The following is a 15,261-nucleotide window of genomic DNA, read 5'->3' on the forward strand; positions in this document are numbered from 1 at the left end:
TGTCATAGACTGTGCTTTTCTAGTGTTAGTCCGGTAGATTAGCAATGCTGAGAATGTGATCGACAGGAGAGTAAACCGATTGTGAGCTTTATTCAGCCTGACTAAGGTTACAGTTATCTGTAAGAAATGCTTTCTACTGACAGAGTTGTGTTAAGACACTATGCCCTTTGCTGAAAGACTACTGCTCCATGTAATATTCTCTGTGCCGTTTAGTGCGCAGGCGGATTCTTACACCATCTATCTGTCTGGGTGTGTCTGTCTGTCTCTGTGTGAGTAAGGCATGTATGTTTTTATACACCCTGTCTTAAGCCAGATGAATCGGCTGGAATCTTAAAACAATCAGATTTCCTAGGAGCTCCTTTCTCGGTATATAATCTACCCATTGAAGTGTTGCTCAAATGAAAACCCATGTGACTTGAAAGAAGTATGCAAGCTATGAGTGCCTTGTAATTATAGATGGTGCTTTGAGACGAGCATTGTTTATGGAAGAGTCTACACTGTTTTGTTTCTGAACTTTAATTAAACAAACATCAATGATAACATCCATTAAAATTCTATACTGTACTTTTGAAAAGCATCAAAGACTTAATCCTGATTTATATTCATTAGGGAACTTCAGATGCATTTTCCCATCCCAGTAAGGTAATAAATGAATAGAGGAACAGAGAAGAGATGTGATATATCTCAAATCTGCTGCTGATTCTGTGATATTATCTTCATCTTCAAAGCTATGTTCTCTCTGAACCTTGAATCGTGCTCAGGACCCGCATGTGGGTCTTAACCGCACTGGAATGAGCTTTTATTCCTAAACTGTGCCCATATTACAGAAGAACTGATAATCACTGACTCTCTCTACTTATTCTGGTCAACTACCTGATCCTTAAACTAGCCTTTTCCTCTGTTTGACCTGTATTGAATGCCCTCTCGTTCATTATTTGCAGGTATACTGGAGTTCTTCCACCACCAGCTGAAGGACATCGTGGAGTACGCCGAGCTGAAGACCGTGTGCTTCCAGAACCTGCGAGAAGTGGGCAACGCGGTCCTCTTCTGTCTCCTCATTGAGCAGAGCCTGGTATGGCCAATGCATTCTTCTCCCACCATTTGCCCACTTCCTGTTCAGAGCGGTTATATTTTCCTCCATCTGGGTAAAATATGAACCGGTCAAGCCCTGACTCGAGGACTGTAGTCATGCTGTTGTATGTAAACAAGTTGCCAGTTCACATGCAGTTGAATGGAAATTAGCATTTGTTTATATCCACAGTATGTTTGATAATACAGTATTTCTATCTATCCATATCTCTCTTATCATCCCATACCTTGATCTTGCGTCTTCTAAAAGTGAGGGGGGTGGGGACACAAAACACCTGCAAGGACACAGTGTTTCTTTCTATCATCCAGTCGGTCTTGAGTGACAAATAGTGGTTGCTGTGGAAACCATGCCGTCTTTGTTTTCGGTTTTATAGCCCAGACTGTTGAATTAGTGCCAGTTTACTGCTTTTTTTATTTTTATGTCCTTCCTAGATTGGATCCCCTCCAATTGATTGCTTTGTTAGCCTTATGCAGATGTGTGTAACTGTTTTTGATTGCATTGTATCCGATACTATGCTGTCATTTTTAATTTTATTTTATCAAACAAAATGGAAAATACGGTGCTTTATCATTTTTAAACCATCAGTGAGGAAAACTGAAGCATAGGCTTAAACACGAGATCTCTGCAAGCAAACTAATGCTTCCCTCTTTGTCCACCAATCAGAACCCCTTTATATACCAGACCCCGTGGCCAGTGAGCCAACTGGCAGCCATTTTGGCTCTAGACCCACCTTTCTCTGTGTGTGGGAGCCAAAATGGCTTCTGCCACTGATTGTCCCCAAGGTCCTACAGACTGCCAGTTACACATGGTAACATACAATGCGTCATGCTGTCCAACAATCTCTGTAGGAACCGTGAGAGGCCTGGACAGTTTGACCTGTTGAGAAAAATGTCAACAAGGTGTCCAGCATTACAGCTCCCACATCTTCGGTCTCCTTTTATTTCACTTCTGCTAATCAGTCACAGCCTCTCTTCCCTTTTGTTTCCTGTCTGACCTTTCACTCACAATTAAATCCTTTTATAATATGTACCACCACCAACCCAGCAGCTCAAATAATATGAAGACTTCCTCCTGGCCCCCAACACCCCCTTGCACTGAGCTGGGATAATGTCAGGTCTTCACAGGGCTGCTTCTGAGTGAAGAGAGGGAGAGGAGCACGTAAACGAGACATTTAAGTAAAGGTCTGCTCAGTGAGCTGTAGGTGAGATTTTGGTCTAACGTTGGAATGAGTAAAGCCGCTGAAGGTCAGTCGATTGTGTACAAGACTTTTAAAGAAGCTATTGAATGTGTTCTCATATCTACACACATCTCATTATGCGTGAATCATCGCTGCACAAAGGTTTCCGCAGAACTGTGGACGTGAAATGTTACAAGCTGCTTCTAAGTCCTGTCTGAAGTGCCGCTGTTGTTATTGCATTCGAATGAGAGAAAATATCTACAAATCTAAAGAAGTAGTCTAATGCTTTTTTGCTGATGCTTTTCATTTAAGTGTAGATCCACTTGCAGAAGCTTACCCTTACTTTTCAGAGAGGCTGATGAACCTAAAAACATTTTATTTTTAAAAATAAGTTTAATTGTAATTCAGCTGGACTTCTCTAGTGTTGTTAATAGATGATCCCACTTATAGAAGTCATGTGACTCACGACTGAACCAGGAAATGAGCCGCTTCAACCGAACGATGCATCGCAGCCGGTGCCGAAAACAAAATCCAACACTTGTCCTGCTAATGGAGTCTGTGCTGTTTTTGATGATCACGTCTCATCTACAGCATAGAAAACTTTTGTGACAAGTAGAATCCTATACGTTTGTGTTTGTAATCCGTCAACAATGTCATCTCGGCTGGCATTGTGAGACACTTGTTGTCAGGCTGTGATGCTATCAGACGCCTGTCTCACTTTTCTCTGTGTTGGGTGAGACTCCATTAGGAACAGATATTGTTTTTCCTTACAGCACCACAGCATAAGAGGTTGTTACTTTTCTTTGTTGGTTTGTGTAGAAATTGTGTAGTTTTTTTTTTTTTTGTATTAATTATGCCATTGGAAAAACTCCAGCAATGCTGTGTCTTCTAAATGTTAAACTACTGCCCGGAGGTTAATTCAGATGACATCATTGTGGACATATGTGTGTAACTGCACAAAGAGGGTAATTTCGCCTAAGTGGTCGGCAGTAAGTTGTGGCATGCAGCTCACGATGATGTCAAGATCAGATCGGCTGGATGTGTGTGTGTCTTGGTGTCGCAGCAGGACACCATGAGCTGAGAGTAGGCTTTGAGTTTATAGCACGGCACTGCCATCTCCAGGTAGGACTGGATATCACGGCACACTGTCATTTCTGTTCATGCCAAACAGTACTTGTGGCTGGATGTTGTAGTTTTTGGTTTATACAGGACACTAATGTGTCTTGCCCACATGTTACGACCCCAAGTGGCTGATGTAAGGGGATAAGAGGAACGTAATATAAAACGCACAAATGCAGTAGTGGGAGAGTGAAGGGAGTGCAAAAACCAACCCAATATCATTAAGATATATATATATAAGAAGGGTTTATTTACAATGGGGAGGGGAGTATATACAAGTATGTACAGTATACAAAAACACGTGATGATCATGATACAAATAATGAACAAATATACAGAGGAAAACACCCTGGAAAACACACTGAAACAAAACAAAACCTATCTAAGCTAGTCTAAAAGAGTAAACCACTACCTGACTTGGATCTGTAGGACGACCCTAACTAGCTACACTAACTAAACTATCAAACCTAACAACTAGTACAGAGGGGTGATCACCGCCCCTACCTAAATACCTAATGTGCTAGACAACATACATCCCTACGTGTACCCGTGCAAACCCATGGGTATCTCACCTATCTACCCGTTCTCCCCTGAACAGAAAGCAATACACAATACAATGTAAACGGAAACAAAACAGAAGAAACAGTGGATATTTACACAAGCAAAAACAATCAATCACAAAGGTATTTTACACAAACAGACAGGGTAGCAACACGAAACAGCGTTGCAATCGGTAGTCTCCCATAATGGAGGAATGAGGGGGTATTTAAGCAGTAGTTGGAGACATCTGATTGGACAGGAACAGCATGGAACAGCGGAGTTGAGTGACGGGGACGAGAGCCAATCACAGCGGGACCCCTGCGTACAATAGGGATAGGAGGAGAACAGACACACAGCACACGCACGTAACACCACATTTCCCAATTTCATTAGTTGCATGTCTGAAGACAGCTTTAAGCTGGAGAAAAGGCAGACAAACGCACACAAACCCAGAGCTGTCCTGAAGGCCGTTGGTCTGATGTTGAGAAGATAAGAGTGATCATTTGTTCCCTAGACAGCTTTGAGTTCAGTAAAGGGGTGGTGTTCAGGTCTGCATCGTGTCCTCATCTGACTGGACATTATATCTTTTAGTCGATTAATGGTAATGGAAGACCAAGTAATGCAAAAATATCTACAAATCTCCGTTCTCAAATCGTCCTGGCTCCCTGCCTTATAGGGAGTTCTGTTACATTGATACCATCGACGGACGAAAGGGAAGCATTGATCTTCAAAGAATGGCCCAATTCACTGTCAGTTTTATTGAAAACCTAATTTATACTATGTATACACTTATGTTTTTATCTGTTCATGTTTTCAGTCACAAGAGGAAGTGTGTGACCTCCTGCACGCGGCTCCCTTCCAGAACATTCTGCCGCGGATCCATGTCAAAGGTGATTGTCTACTCTTTACTGACATGTGGGACTCTGATCCGTATTTTAAAAGCTGCAGCACTGTAAACAGAGGGACAGTATTCATGTAAGCAAAACATGGGCATGAGACCAAAAACATAACAAGTTTTATAAAAAAACAAATTTCGATGAAGTAAAAGGTTAATGTTTTGACTTACAAATTGTTGAACAAGTTTTACAAGTTACGAATGCCGAGTCTCAGAAGTTATTCCTCCCCTGTGTGGTGATGCATTTCTGAAAGGACTTGTTTAATTGTATCTTTGTTCCTGACTGTCTAGTATGTACAGTAACCATATCTTTGCTTGTACATGACACACATTTCTCTGTTTTAGAGGGTGAGCGCCTTGATGCAAAAATGAAACGTCTGGAGACGAAGTACACCGCGCTGCACCTCGTTCCGCTGATCGAGCGCCTGGGAACCCCGCAGGTGTGTGTTGGTGCCCCCGAATTGTCCAATATTAAATGAAAGTGGCAGGTTAGGCAATATTAGCATTTCATTTTTCTGTCTGTACGCTTTATAATGCCCATCTTGTTATAAGAACAGATGTTAAGCTCAATACCTTTCCTCACAGTTCCTGGAGAAGCATTTCATTAATTAACCAATTAATCAATCATCCTGCTCCCATTCAGCAAATTGCCATCGCAAGAGAAGGAGACCTCCTGACAAAAGAGAGGCTGTGCTGCGGCCTGTCCATGTTCGAGGTGATCCTGACCCGCGTCCGTGGCTTCCTGGACGACCCCATCTGGCGCGGCCCCCTGCCCAGCAACGGGGTGATGCACGTGGACGAGTGCGTGGAGTTCCACCGGCTCTGGAGCGCCATGCAGTTCGTGTACTGCATCCCCGTGGGCGCCCACGAGTTCACCGTCGAGTGAGTACTGCGCCGCTGCGGCCGGCTCCCAGCGCTGGGGGGGCTTTAGCAGTGCCTCGGTCCGTTAGAGCCCCTCAGTCTGGAGAAGAACGTCAGCCCCTTCCTCCCCCTCTGTTCCACTCAGTGATCTATCCCCACTGTAAACAAATTGTACATGTACATTCACAATCCCTATCAGTGTTTCAAATCCAAAAATCCGCTCCCCGCTGTGACCCAGAGACTCGTGTCTGAGCCGAGGAAAGGCAGCCGCTGCTCTGTCTGTAAGACGTGCTTGTTTTTCCCCCCGGCAGGCAGTGCTTCGGGGACGGGCTGCACTGGGCCGGCTGTATGATCATCACCCTGCTGGGGCAGCACCGGCGCTTCGACATCCTCGATTTCTGCTACCACCTGATCAAAGTGCAGAAGCACGACGGCAAGGATGAGATCATCAAGAGTGTGGTGAGTGACGAGTGCTTGTCCCGGAGGGTGATGCATACAGGGGCGTCGCACTCCGGCAGCTCAGGGTTCAAGTTCGCTTTGTGAGGGTGAGAGTGAGGCCTTCTAGTGAGAAATGTATTCCCCTAATAGATCGGCGGACAAGGAACACTCAGGTACTGATATAGATAGGACAAAAAATGTGTCTGTGTATATAGGGAAGGTCTCCCTCACTCGTTTGTCGATCCGTTTCTCAGCCGCTGAAGAAGATGGTGGACCGGATCCGGAAGTTCCAGGTGCTGAACGACGAGATCTTTGGCATCCTGTACAAGTACCTGAAGGCTGGAGACGGGGAGAATATGCCCGTGGAGCACGTGCGCTGCTTCCAGCCGCCCATCCACCAGTCCCTGGCCAGCAACTGAGACCGGCGTCGACGGCAGCGTCCCCACCAGCCGAGTGGCCACGGACACGGACGCTCCTCGGGAGTGTGGAGCCCGTTGTACTATGTGCCTTAGATCGGGTCTGGGCCAGATGATTCTGTACACGCTTGTGCCTTATTGAAGAGAGAGAAAAGTAACGCTCACGGCCCCTTCATTTTTAATGTCTACGCTTTATAAAATGTTTTTTTATATATTATATATATATATATACTACCTTACTTATTTTATATGTTTTATACCTTGCAATGTGGAAAATGAGGTAGGGGAAGGCACAATAATCTTGTGGGATTTTTGCTAAATGGTTCTTGAACAGTAAAACGGTTTGCAGTGGTGAAGGACGGGTAGTAAACAGTAAATCTGATCTTGCGTAAGAGTGGGTTTGTAGAGAATACTGTGCTTGCTTTGTGAACTAGTAAAATTGCATGCTAAGTCCTTAAAAATAAAATAAATCATATAACCTTAATCTGAATGATATTTAACCAAGTTATTGCAACTTCTATTGGTAACCATTTCTTGCCTGTGACTTTTCTATTTGAATTGTTACTTTGTTTGAATTCAATAAAAATAACTGTTGATCTGAGTCTCTTCTAGCTGTTGAATATTTTCAGATAAATTTGAGAGTGTGATGAATAATTTCCTGGACATTTTTGTTGGTATATCCTGACTTTATCCTGTAAATCTGTATGAATTATACAAATAATATAAGAAAGTGTGCCAGATGTCATTTCTTATTTCTATAATTCTTTACATCCATTGTTGCATTAAAATAAGACAAAAGGTACATATTGTTTTTCTGTGTAATGTGTGTTAGTCCACTTTTATCATAGTGTGTAAACTGAGGTGTATGACTCCCCAGATTGAACTAGAACCCTATTTGCCTCACTCAATGTTTCATCCACTAGATGTCAGTATTTGTTCAAGCATGTGGCCACAGAACTCGACCTCCATTACAGTGCATCTTCCGAGACGCTCTGGAAGTCTTTTCTGCGGGAAATGACCAGGAGGGTTGAGAGATGGTTTTGCAATTCGTGAAGGTGAGGTTGCATTTCAGATGGACGACCAAATCCAGTCCTGCTCAGGTTGGTGTTGAGTCAATGAGCTCAAGTTCTCGATTCATGCTGAAGGGTTCGTACAACTCCACTCAAAAAGAGTCCTCTTGAGTGGAGTTGTACGAACCCTTCAGCATGAATCGAGAACTTGATCTACCCAGGAAAGATTGCTGGCATCCATTGTAATTAATCGACTTTCCCTGAATAATCTTACCTATTAAAACCAAAGGAAGCTGATTAATTGATTCAGAATTAATTAAAGTACTTAATTAAAAGCAATAGAACTTCCAGGATTGCACCTGGTGAGGACATGTCAGCATAACAGTGTTTGAACTAATTTTAAGCAGCACAAGGAAAGTATAAAGATCTTTGTGAAATTCATTTAAAGAAAAAAAGTCAATACAGTGCTGTTAAAGTATATAAACCGCTACCATTTACGAACATTTTCTTTATTCTGAAGAACTCTTGTAACAATTATTTACAATGCCCTGAGGAAAAACCGAATCCTTCAGACTTCAAACTCTTTAAACGGTGAAGAGTGCCATATTGTACTATAGTATTGCTAGGTAATAAACGGAACCACAACAAAAGCTAAGTTTTTGAATATTGATGGTATAATTGTGCAATACTATAGTACAAGATGCATCCTAACATTCTTGCCAAGCTTTTAACCAGTATATTTAATTATCCTTCAAAATAATTCCCGTCTTTAAAATTAAACTGTCTGGAGGTATTAAAATCATATATATACTTATTAAGAATAACCTTATAACCAGTGCTTAGCCAGACGCCACAGCTAACTGAGGTTTGGATTTTGGCACAGGCTTAATACTAATTTTGTGAACCAATATTTCAAATTAAACATTAGGGTAAATATCCAACATTGTGCTAAATCCGAGAAAGTGAGAAAAGGTAATGAACGTCTTTAATATGAAAGCTACTACAGTGGCTCTTGGACATTTCACATGTTCCCACGACGGCTGGGTTTGATGTGAAGTGTGAGGACACCCATGAGGAAACGACCCTCGATTCAGTTGTAGAAATAAACTCAGTGCATGTTTATATCTCTATACAGAAAGTATAACGAGGCAATTTAAAAACATCTTGAAGTCCTATTTACAAGGTTACATGGCAATGTGATGAAACGGAGCCATGTAGTCATACTCAATTACAAAAGACAAGCTTTGTGACGGGTAAGGCAAATAAAAACTTCAATACAATTCATTGGTCCATCCAAGTCACACTTTGTTTAAAAGAACAGATTGTCTTTTGTTTTCAACCAAATGCAAAGCTTCCACCTGTGAAAATGAAAGGTTCGTGCCATTGCGGGCTACAAACCTGGACACAGTGTACAGCATTTAATAGCCGTTTACTTTTCCTATGGATTCACAAGGTCGCCACAGTGCCGTTTCTCCGAGACACACTGTCAAAGGGCGAGTCCAGAGTGCCTTCTTGCGTCTGCTCATTCTCAAACAGTTCATACGCGCTGTGGGACGCCATCCCGTTGGTCGAGGGGGCGCCGCGCTCGTCCTTCCTCACCGTCACGGGCAGGTTGGCCAGGCTGATGTTGACGTCCTTGAAGGCGTGGAGCAGGAAGATGCCCACGATGATGGTGATGAAGCCGCTGAGCGTGCCGATGATGTCGTCCGAGCCCATGTGCTGCCACTCCTTGAAGAGGATGGCCGAGCAGGACAGCACCGAGGTGGTGAAGAACACGTAATAGATCGGCGTCACCAGGGAGGTGTTGAAGATATCCAGAGCCTTGTTCAGGTAGTTGATCTGTGTGCTCACGCAAGTTATGAGGCTCAGCAATAAAATCCAAGACAAGGGGTTCCTAAGGACGGGCTTCCCTGCGAACAGTTCCTTTATGATGATGCCCAAGCCCTTTACACACGAGACAGACAGAGCTCCGATCACAGAGCAGATTGTGATGTAGACCAGGATGTTGGTTTGTCCATGACGAGGTCCCACTATAAAGATGAATATCAGTGCAACTATCACAACAAAGGTAGCGAACACCACAAAACCTGGGAGGAGAGAGAAAAAAAAAAAAAAAACATTAACCATTCAGCTCATCAGCTATGAAACGGCACTACAATGTAAGAATGCAAAGCACTAAACTCTTACAAAGCCATTCAAATAAACCACAATTATACAGATGTTGATAAATATTTGATATTCTACCTTAAAGGCATTTTACACAGAGACACGCATGTAGAAATAACATGCCTCTGAAGGCCATTTAATTTGAAGGCTACATGAACATGTTTTTTAGTTTTTCTTTACCTGGATCTACCAGTTTCTTGGCCATTTCATTCAGGCTGTCAATCTCTTCCTCTTGTGGTGCGTGAATCACCATCACCGTGGACCCCAGGATACTGAGCAAACAGCCGATCTTCCCATGCAGGTTCAACCTCTCATTCAGGAAGTACGAGGACAGAACGGCACTGCAAGGCAAGGGTCAGGTGTTACGGCTAGGATAAGAGCACCAAATTGGGCACACGAGTCATTGGATCTCTTGTATTGAAATCTAGGAGACAGGATTCCCTCTGCTTCCTGCCAAAATAAAATCTGGCTGACACCTACTGTCATACAATAGGAAAAAAAGGTATAATCTTTGCCAGGTCCAATCAAGGAGGTATTTGAAAAGACCACACAGGATAGCAGTCTCCCAGGCTGGAGTTTGGACAACACGTCACAACAGGGTGTCCATGCTGACACCTGTCCACTGCCGAAAGCGCCTACAATGGGCACGTGAGCATCAGAACTGGACCACGGAGCAATGGAAGAAGGTGGCCTGGTCTGATGAATCACGAGTTCAAGGTGTTGACCTGGCCTCCAAATTCCCCAGATCTCAATCCAATCGAGCATCTGTGGGATGTGCTGGACAAACAAGTCCGATCCATGGAGGCCCCACCTCGCAACTTACAGGACGTAAAGGATCTGCTGTTGACGTCTTAGTGCCAGATACCACAGCACACCTTCAGAGGTCTAGTGGAGTCCATGCCTTGACGGGTCAGGGCTGTTTTGGCGGCAAAAGGGGGACCTACACAATATTAGGCAGGTGGTCATAATGTTGTGGCTGATCGGTGTACAACTGAGAAAATAGGATCTCGCTTAATAAGCCATCAAGTGAAACAACTGAAAAGGGCTTACCTTACAAGAACACTTAAGGCTCCCAGAGGGGTGACTAGTGTGGCTGGAGCAAACGCATAGGCAGCAAAATTGGCTGCTTCACCGACACCCACTGTGAAAACAGCAACAATCAGCACGTGGACTTAAAAGCAAGACAAACTCTTAAAAGTCATTACGTATTAGATGCATAGACTAATTTCCACCCACTTAAAAATCCCAAAGGTCTTCATGTCGCAGAAGCCATTTGAAAAAACTGCTTTAAAACGACAGAATGCATTGGAGCTGCGTGCAGATTCTTTAATGTGACTTACTGGATAGCAAACCGGCCCACCAGAGCCACTCTTTAAGGTATGCATGACCACCTTGGCCTGGGGAGGGGGGAAACACAAACAAAACAAGAATATAAGACAAAATACCTCAAAAACATCGACCTGAGTGCAAGCGAGACAGTGAATACATTCACACCCAGTGAGCCTGCCAGGACCTGTAAAGGCAGTGTTTCTGCATGGACTTCACTGATCAGACCACTTTCTAAGGCAAGGCAAAGCACACCAGTTATGTTAATAATTACTGACTCAGAAATAAGCATTCAGACTGTTTACCGAAGGAGGGCCATGAAGCTGCAGGGTAATAAAAGTTGTAAAACACAGCTGACACTCACACAAAAGCAGTGCAAACTGAAGGAGGCTCTCTTTCAAACAAACCTGTAGCACCAAAAAGGGCAGGACTATTATCCAGAAAGTCTGAAGGATGTTTTTACATACACAGACACCTTTACAGTTTGAAATAAAAAGCAAAGGCCTTGTTGAGAGGGATCACACAGGTAGTACTGACTTTCTTGCAGGTAAACTGACTCAAAGGCCAAAGAACAAACACAAAAACAGGTTTTATATTTCACCGGGGGAAGACAGCCAGTCTGGAAGTGACTTGGCGCTCTTTTGCATTTGAGGACCAACCTTTTTAACAGACATGGTGAATGTGGTTCAGTACAACATACCTGCTCTCATTGAACCCTTTTTGGCCAAGCGCAGAAGGCCTTTTTTCTTCAGGATGAAGCTGCCTCCGATGAAAATGCTGGAGCTAATGGCTAAGACTAGCCCAATGTAGAAGTCATATTTCCCCCTGTCCTGGCCCATCGTGATTGTTGAGGTGGAGTTCGAATCTGTTACATTGATCACCGGACAGTTGAGTTGCTGATCTGAAGGACAGGGCAGACAAACAACAGATCCTGTGAGGGAAAACATAACATTATTAATATGAATACTGTGAAGGAACATTTAGTTTGAAATAAGAAATCTATGCCATATTTATTTTTCTGCATGGTGAATTCTGTAACTATTAATATGCCTTCCCTGGTTTAAATTATTGATACTATTGACTATTGTCTATGTTATGTGTTTTTATGTATTGTGTATCTCAGACTTCTTTGTTATTGACCCCTCTGGGTTAATATATAGATGCAAGTATTTTAAAATAGACCAAAACACATGGTGGTTGTGGGAGAAGAAAGTCAACTTCATGATGTTTATTTGATAGGATGTAGATGGTGTATTTCATGAATTTATCTGACATTACTTTAGCTGGCAGATTGTTGAGATATGTCTCCTCTTATACGAATATTTAAGGACAAGGGAAACCAGGCAGACAGCAATAAAATACAAACACAACACAAAGTTAAATGGTCTGTAAACATTGCTGTTTATGTTTTATAGCAACCAAGGAGTATGACACTGTGATCAAAGGAGATTAGAGCCCTTTTGTTTTACTTTAGTGTAAAAGTTAACTTTGAAAACTTTTTTCTTAATGTTTTATATACAGTGGCATATTTTTTCTGTAACACAAAAGGAAACAAAGAACAGGTTTTTCCAAACACTTCGACTCGTGATGCAAGAATTAGGCTTGGCTATTCCCACACAATGAGAGAACACATCCCTCCTGTCATTGCTCCAAATTCTCCAACAAGAACACTTAACCCCATGGCTGCCTCTTGAAAAGCAAAGCCCTGCTGTGTCCCCCATAAACAAAAAAAAAAAAAAAAAAACTGGCATTAGCAGGGATGGCCTATAAACCAAACTTGTAGATTAAACTCACTATCTAACTCCATTGACCTTTGGGATTGGTTTACACTGACTGGGGCAATTATTCCCATACCCTCATTCACACTTCTGCAGAGAATGATCTGACCCCAGAGCCCAGAGTGGGTATATCTTGTGGATGATTTAGTCCCGTTATTGTCCTCTACACCTCGGTCCCTTACCGTTCTGACCGGTTACATTCACAGCTGGATTACGCAGTCCTCCCATTGCCTGTCTGGACACTACACCTCTGTACACCTGCCCTGACACTGAACTGACACTGAACTGCAAGTCCTGTCTACTGCACCCCTCCTCTCTGTGACTCTGCAATGTAGTTCAGAAAAAAAATCATCAGGACGCAACTCTAGATCTGAAAATATTAAGCCATTGAGAAGGATATTAACAGTTAAGTGCTGCTTCAAGAGTTAGAACCAGGGCACACACACACAATCAATCAATCAATCAATCAATAAGTCATTTGAATGAACTTAGCATGAGGTGCTGTCCTGTCCTTTATACACCAGCAGACAAAAGCTGAATTTGGGGGAAGGGGAACAAAATAGTAACAAACTACAACCCATTACTAACAAGGAATTGCCAGTTTTAGTTTCCGCAGGTTACAACATATCCTTTTTAAATGACATGCAATGTAATAGTGGCTTAAAAAAAAAACACAAGAGCAAGTGAAGTTTGCGACCACCTCGTTATTGGCCATCATAAGACCATGAGCTGCTGGACCCCCTGAAGGCTGTCCCTGGCATGGACCCGGTGTCAAACCTGCACGGATCTCATACGATACAGGAAGCGTGCAGAGCTCAGCTCATTAGCAGCCTTCATTTCGGGGGTTGTCACCGCAAAGCATTCATGGCATGTTGCACTGCCACCCAATGACACCTGCATACTGCTACAGAAATGGCAATTTAACACACACATCTCCCCTACGTGCTAACGAAGACCCCCCATAAAATCGCCTGTTTTTAAGCCCCCTGACGTCACCACCCCCGTCCGGCCCGTCTCTAATCGTGCCCAGCGAGGCGTCGCCTCCGGTCTGAACCCACACAATGTCCGGCATTGGACCCAGCTCGTCGTTTCGGGAAGCCCACCCCCCACCGAGGACCCCATTCCCGACACCCGGGACACGAAGCTCACAGGGAGGAGGACGGTGTTGGTACCTGGCGGTGAACGGGGCGGTTAGGGGCCGGCGGCGTGAGATTCAGCCCGTCTCTGCCTCTTCCACATCTCGGACGCTCTCCGGCTGAACCCGACGCGCTTTCACAACAACCCGGGCTGCGTGCGCCGTCAGCTGCGTGAGTGGGCGTGCGTGTGCGTCAGCGTCACCGGCGTGCGTGTGCGTCAGCGTCACCGGCGTGCGTGTGCGTCAGCGTCACCGGCGTGCGTGTGCGTCAGCGTCACCGGCGTGCGTGTGCGTCAGCGTCACCGGCGTGCGTGTGCGTCAGCGTCACCGGCGTGCGTGCTGCGTCACTCGAAGGAGGAAGAGGACTCTTCTCATGTCGGCCCTGTAGAGGCTGTTAGGCAATGTCGTTTGTATTACATCATAAACAGTCTTTATCTCTCACTTTAAGTTCTGCTAATTCAGGTATCGCTAACAGAGTGGCATTTATTTGTTAAGCCTTTTTGTTCTGTGCCTGTCATGTTTACAGTGAAGGTCAAAAACAGAAACATGTTATCAAACTGGTTTTGATACGATCTGATCTCCCTTTTTATTCTCCTCCAGTACGTTTATTTGATATTGACCAAAAACAGGAAATGGAAATGGCTGCTCTAATCTACTCCACTTGGCTAAGATTGCACCTTTTGCAGTTATGCAGTTTCAATGAAGAGAGGAGCAAGTTCATTTCTACCTAGAGAAAAAAAAAGTCTATTCCACAATTTCCACTCATAAATAATGACTGCCAAAGCACTGTGCAGAAACAAAAGAGGTGTATAAATGAGCAAACCTTGGGGCTGCTTCTGCATACCTAGATTGGCATTAGTTGGGCACTACCCAATGTTATGGAGGGTCGTCTGTGATCACTGCTAATCACGAAGCTGGGGAACCAGTGTAGTATGGGCTCTACTCAACTCTGAAGGTAAACAAAACCTACCAAACAAGTCCAGCTATGCAACAGATATGTTTACAATTGCACTAAATAATTTACAAGGCTGTGCAACCACAGACCCTGCTGCTGTTCAGAGGTTCTTGGTCTTAAGTGTGCACAGATAAAAGGATATAAGGTGTCTTTTTTCAGTTTGCTATTTCAGTGGCCGAACCACAAGCTCTTCTGGGGATGACGGTGCATTGGAAGAAGGCACACTTGCTGATCCTGGGAGACTTGATGTTTGAATAAAATATTGACACTCTAGAAGAGGGAATTACTGGTTAATACATTTCCCCTTTTGCCTTAACGGTACTTTGTCCAGTTCCTTAAGTGTAATACAAGACAC

General features: G+C 43.7%; 2 protein-coding genes across 4 annotated transcripts in view; one reads left to right on the plus strand and one right to left on the minus strand.

The window, feature by feature from the left end:
* Window positions 1–7,137, plus strand: part of cyfip1 (cytoplasmic FMR1 interacting protein 1) — a 46,555-nt gene extending 39,418 nt beyond the window's left edge. For both annotated transcript variants that reach the window (XM_066706080.1, XM_066706079.1), the window contains exons 26-31: window positions 942–1,072; window positions 4,744–4,816; window positions 5,167–5,261; window positions 5,465–5,703; window positions 5,994–6,141; window positions 6,375–7,137. In XM_066706080.1, the coding sequence (XP_066562177.1) occupies window positions 942–1,072; window positions 4,744–4,816; window positions 5,167–5,261; window positions 5,465–5,703; window positions 5,994–6,141; window positions 6,375–6,539 (851 nt within the window). In that variant the 3' untranslated portion in view covers window positions 6,540–7,137. The remainder of the gene's footprint in view (window positions 1–941; window positions 1,073–4,743; window positions 4,817–5,166; window positions 5,262–5,464; window positions 5,704–5,993; window positions 6,142–6,374) is intronic.
* A 1,376-nt stretch (window positions 7,138–8,513) lies between these two features.
* Window positions 8,514–14,122, minus strand: nipa2 (NIPA magnesium transporter 2). Of its 2 annotated transcripts, none has more exons than XM_066706081.1 (6): window positions 13,989–14,122; window positions 11,739–11,969; window positions 11,053–11,109; window positions 10,763–10,853; window positions 9,893–10,053; window positions 8,514–9,633 (listed from the first exon to the last, which is right to left on the minus strand). In XM_066706081.1, exons 2-6 carry the CDS (start codon window positions 11,875–11,877, stop codon window positions 8,993–8,995), a joined length of 1,089 nt encoding a protein of 362 aa, XP_066562178.1. In that variant the 5' UTR covers window positions 11,878–11,969; window positions 13,989–14,122; the 3' UTR covers window positions 8,514–8,992. The 2 variants fall into 2 exon arrangements, with proteins under 2 accessions (XP_066562178.1, XP_066562179.1); XM_066706082.1 differs by having other exon boundaries at window positions 11,739–11,939; window positions 13,989–14,104.
* Window positions 14,123–15,261: the final 1,139 nt, after the last annotated feature.

Source organism: Amia ocellicauda, chromosome 6 (genome assembly GCF_036373705.1).
Source record: "Amia ocellicauda isolate fAmiCal2 chromosome 6, fAmiCal2.hap1, whole genome shotgun sequence".
In the NCBI taxonomy this organism is placed as follows: Eukaryota; Metazoa; Chordata; class Actinopteri; order Amiiformes; family Amiidae; genus Amia; species Amia ocellicauda.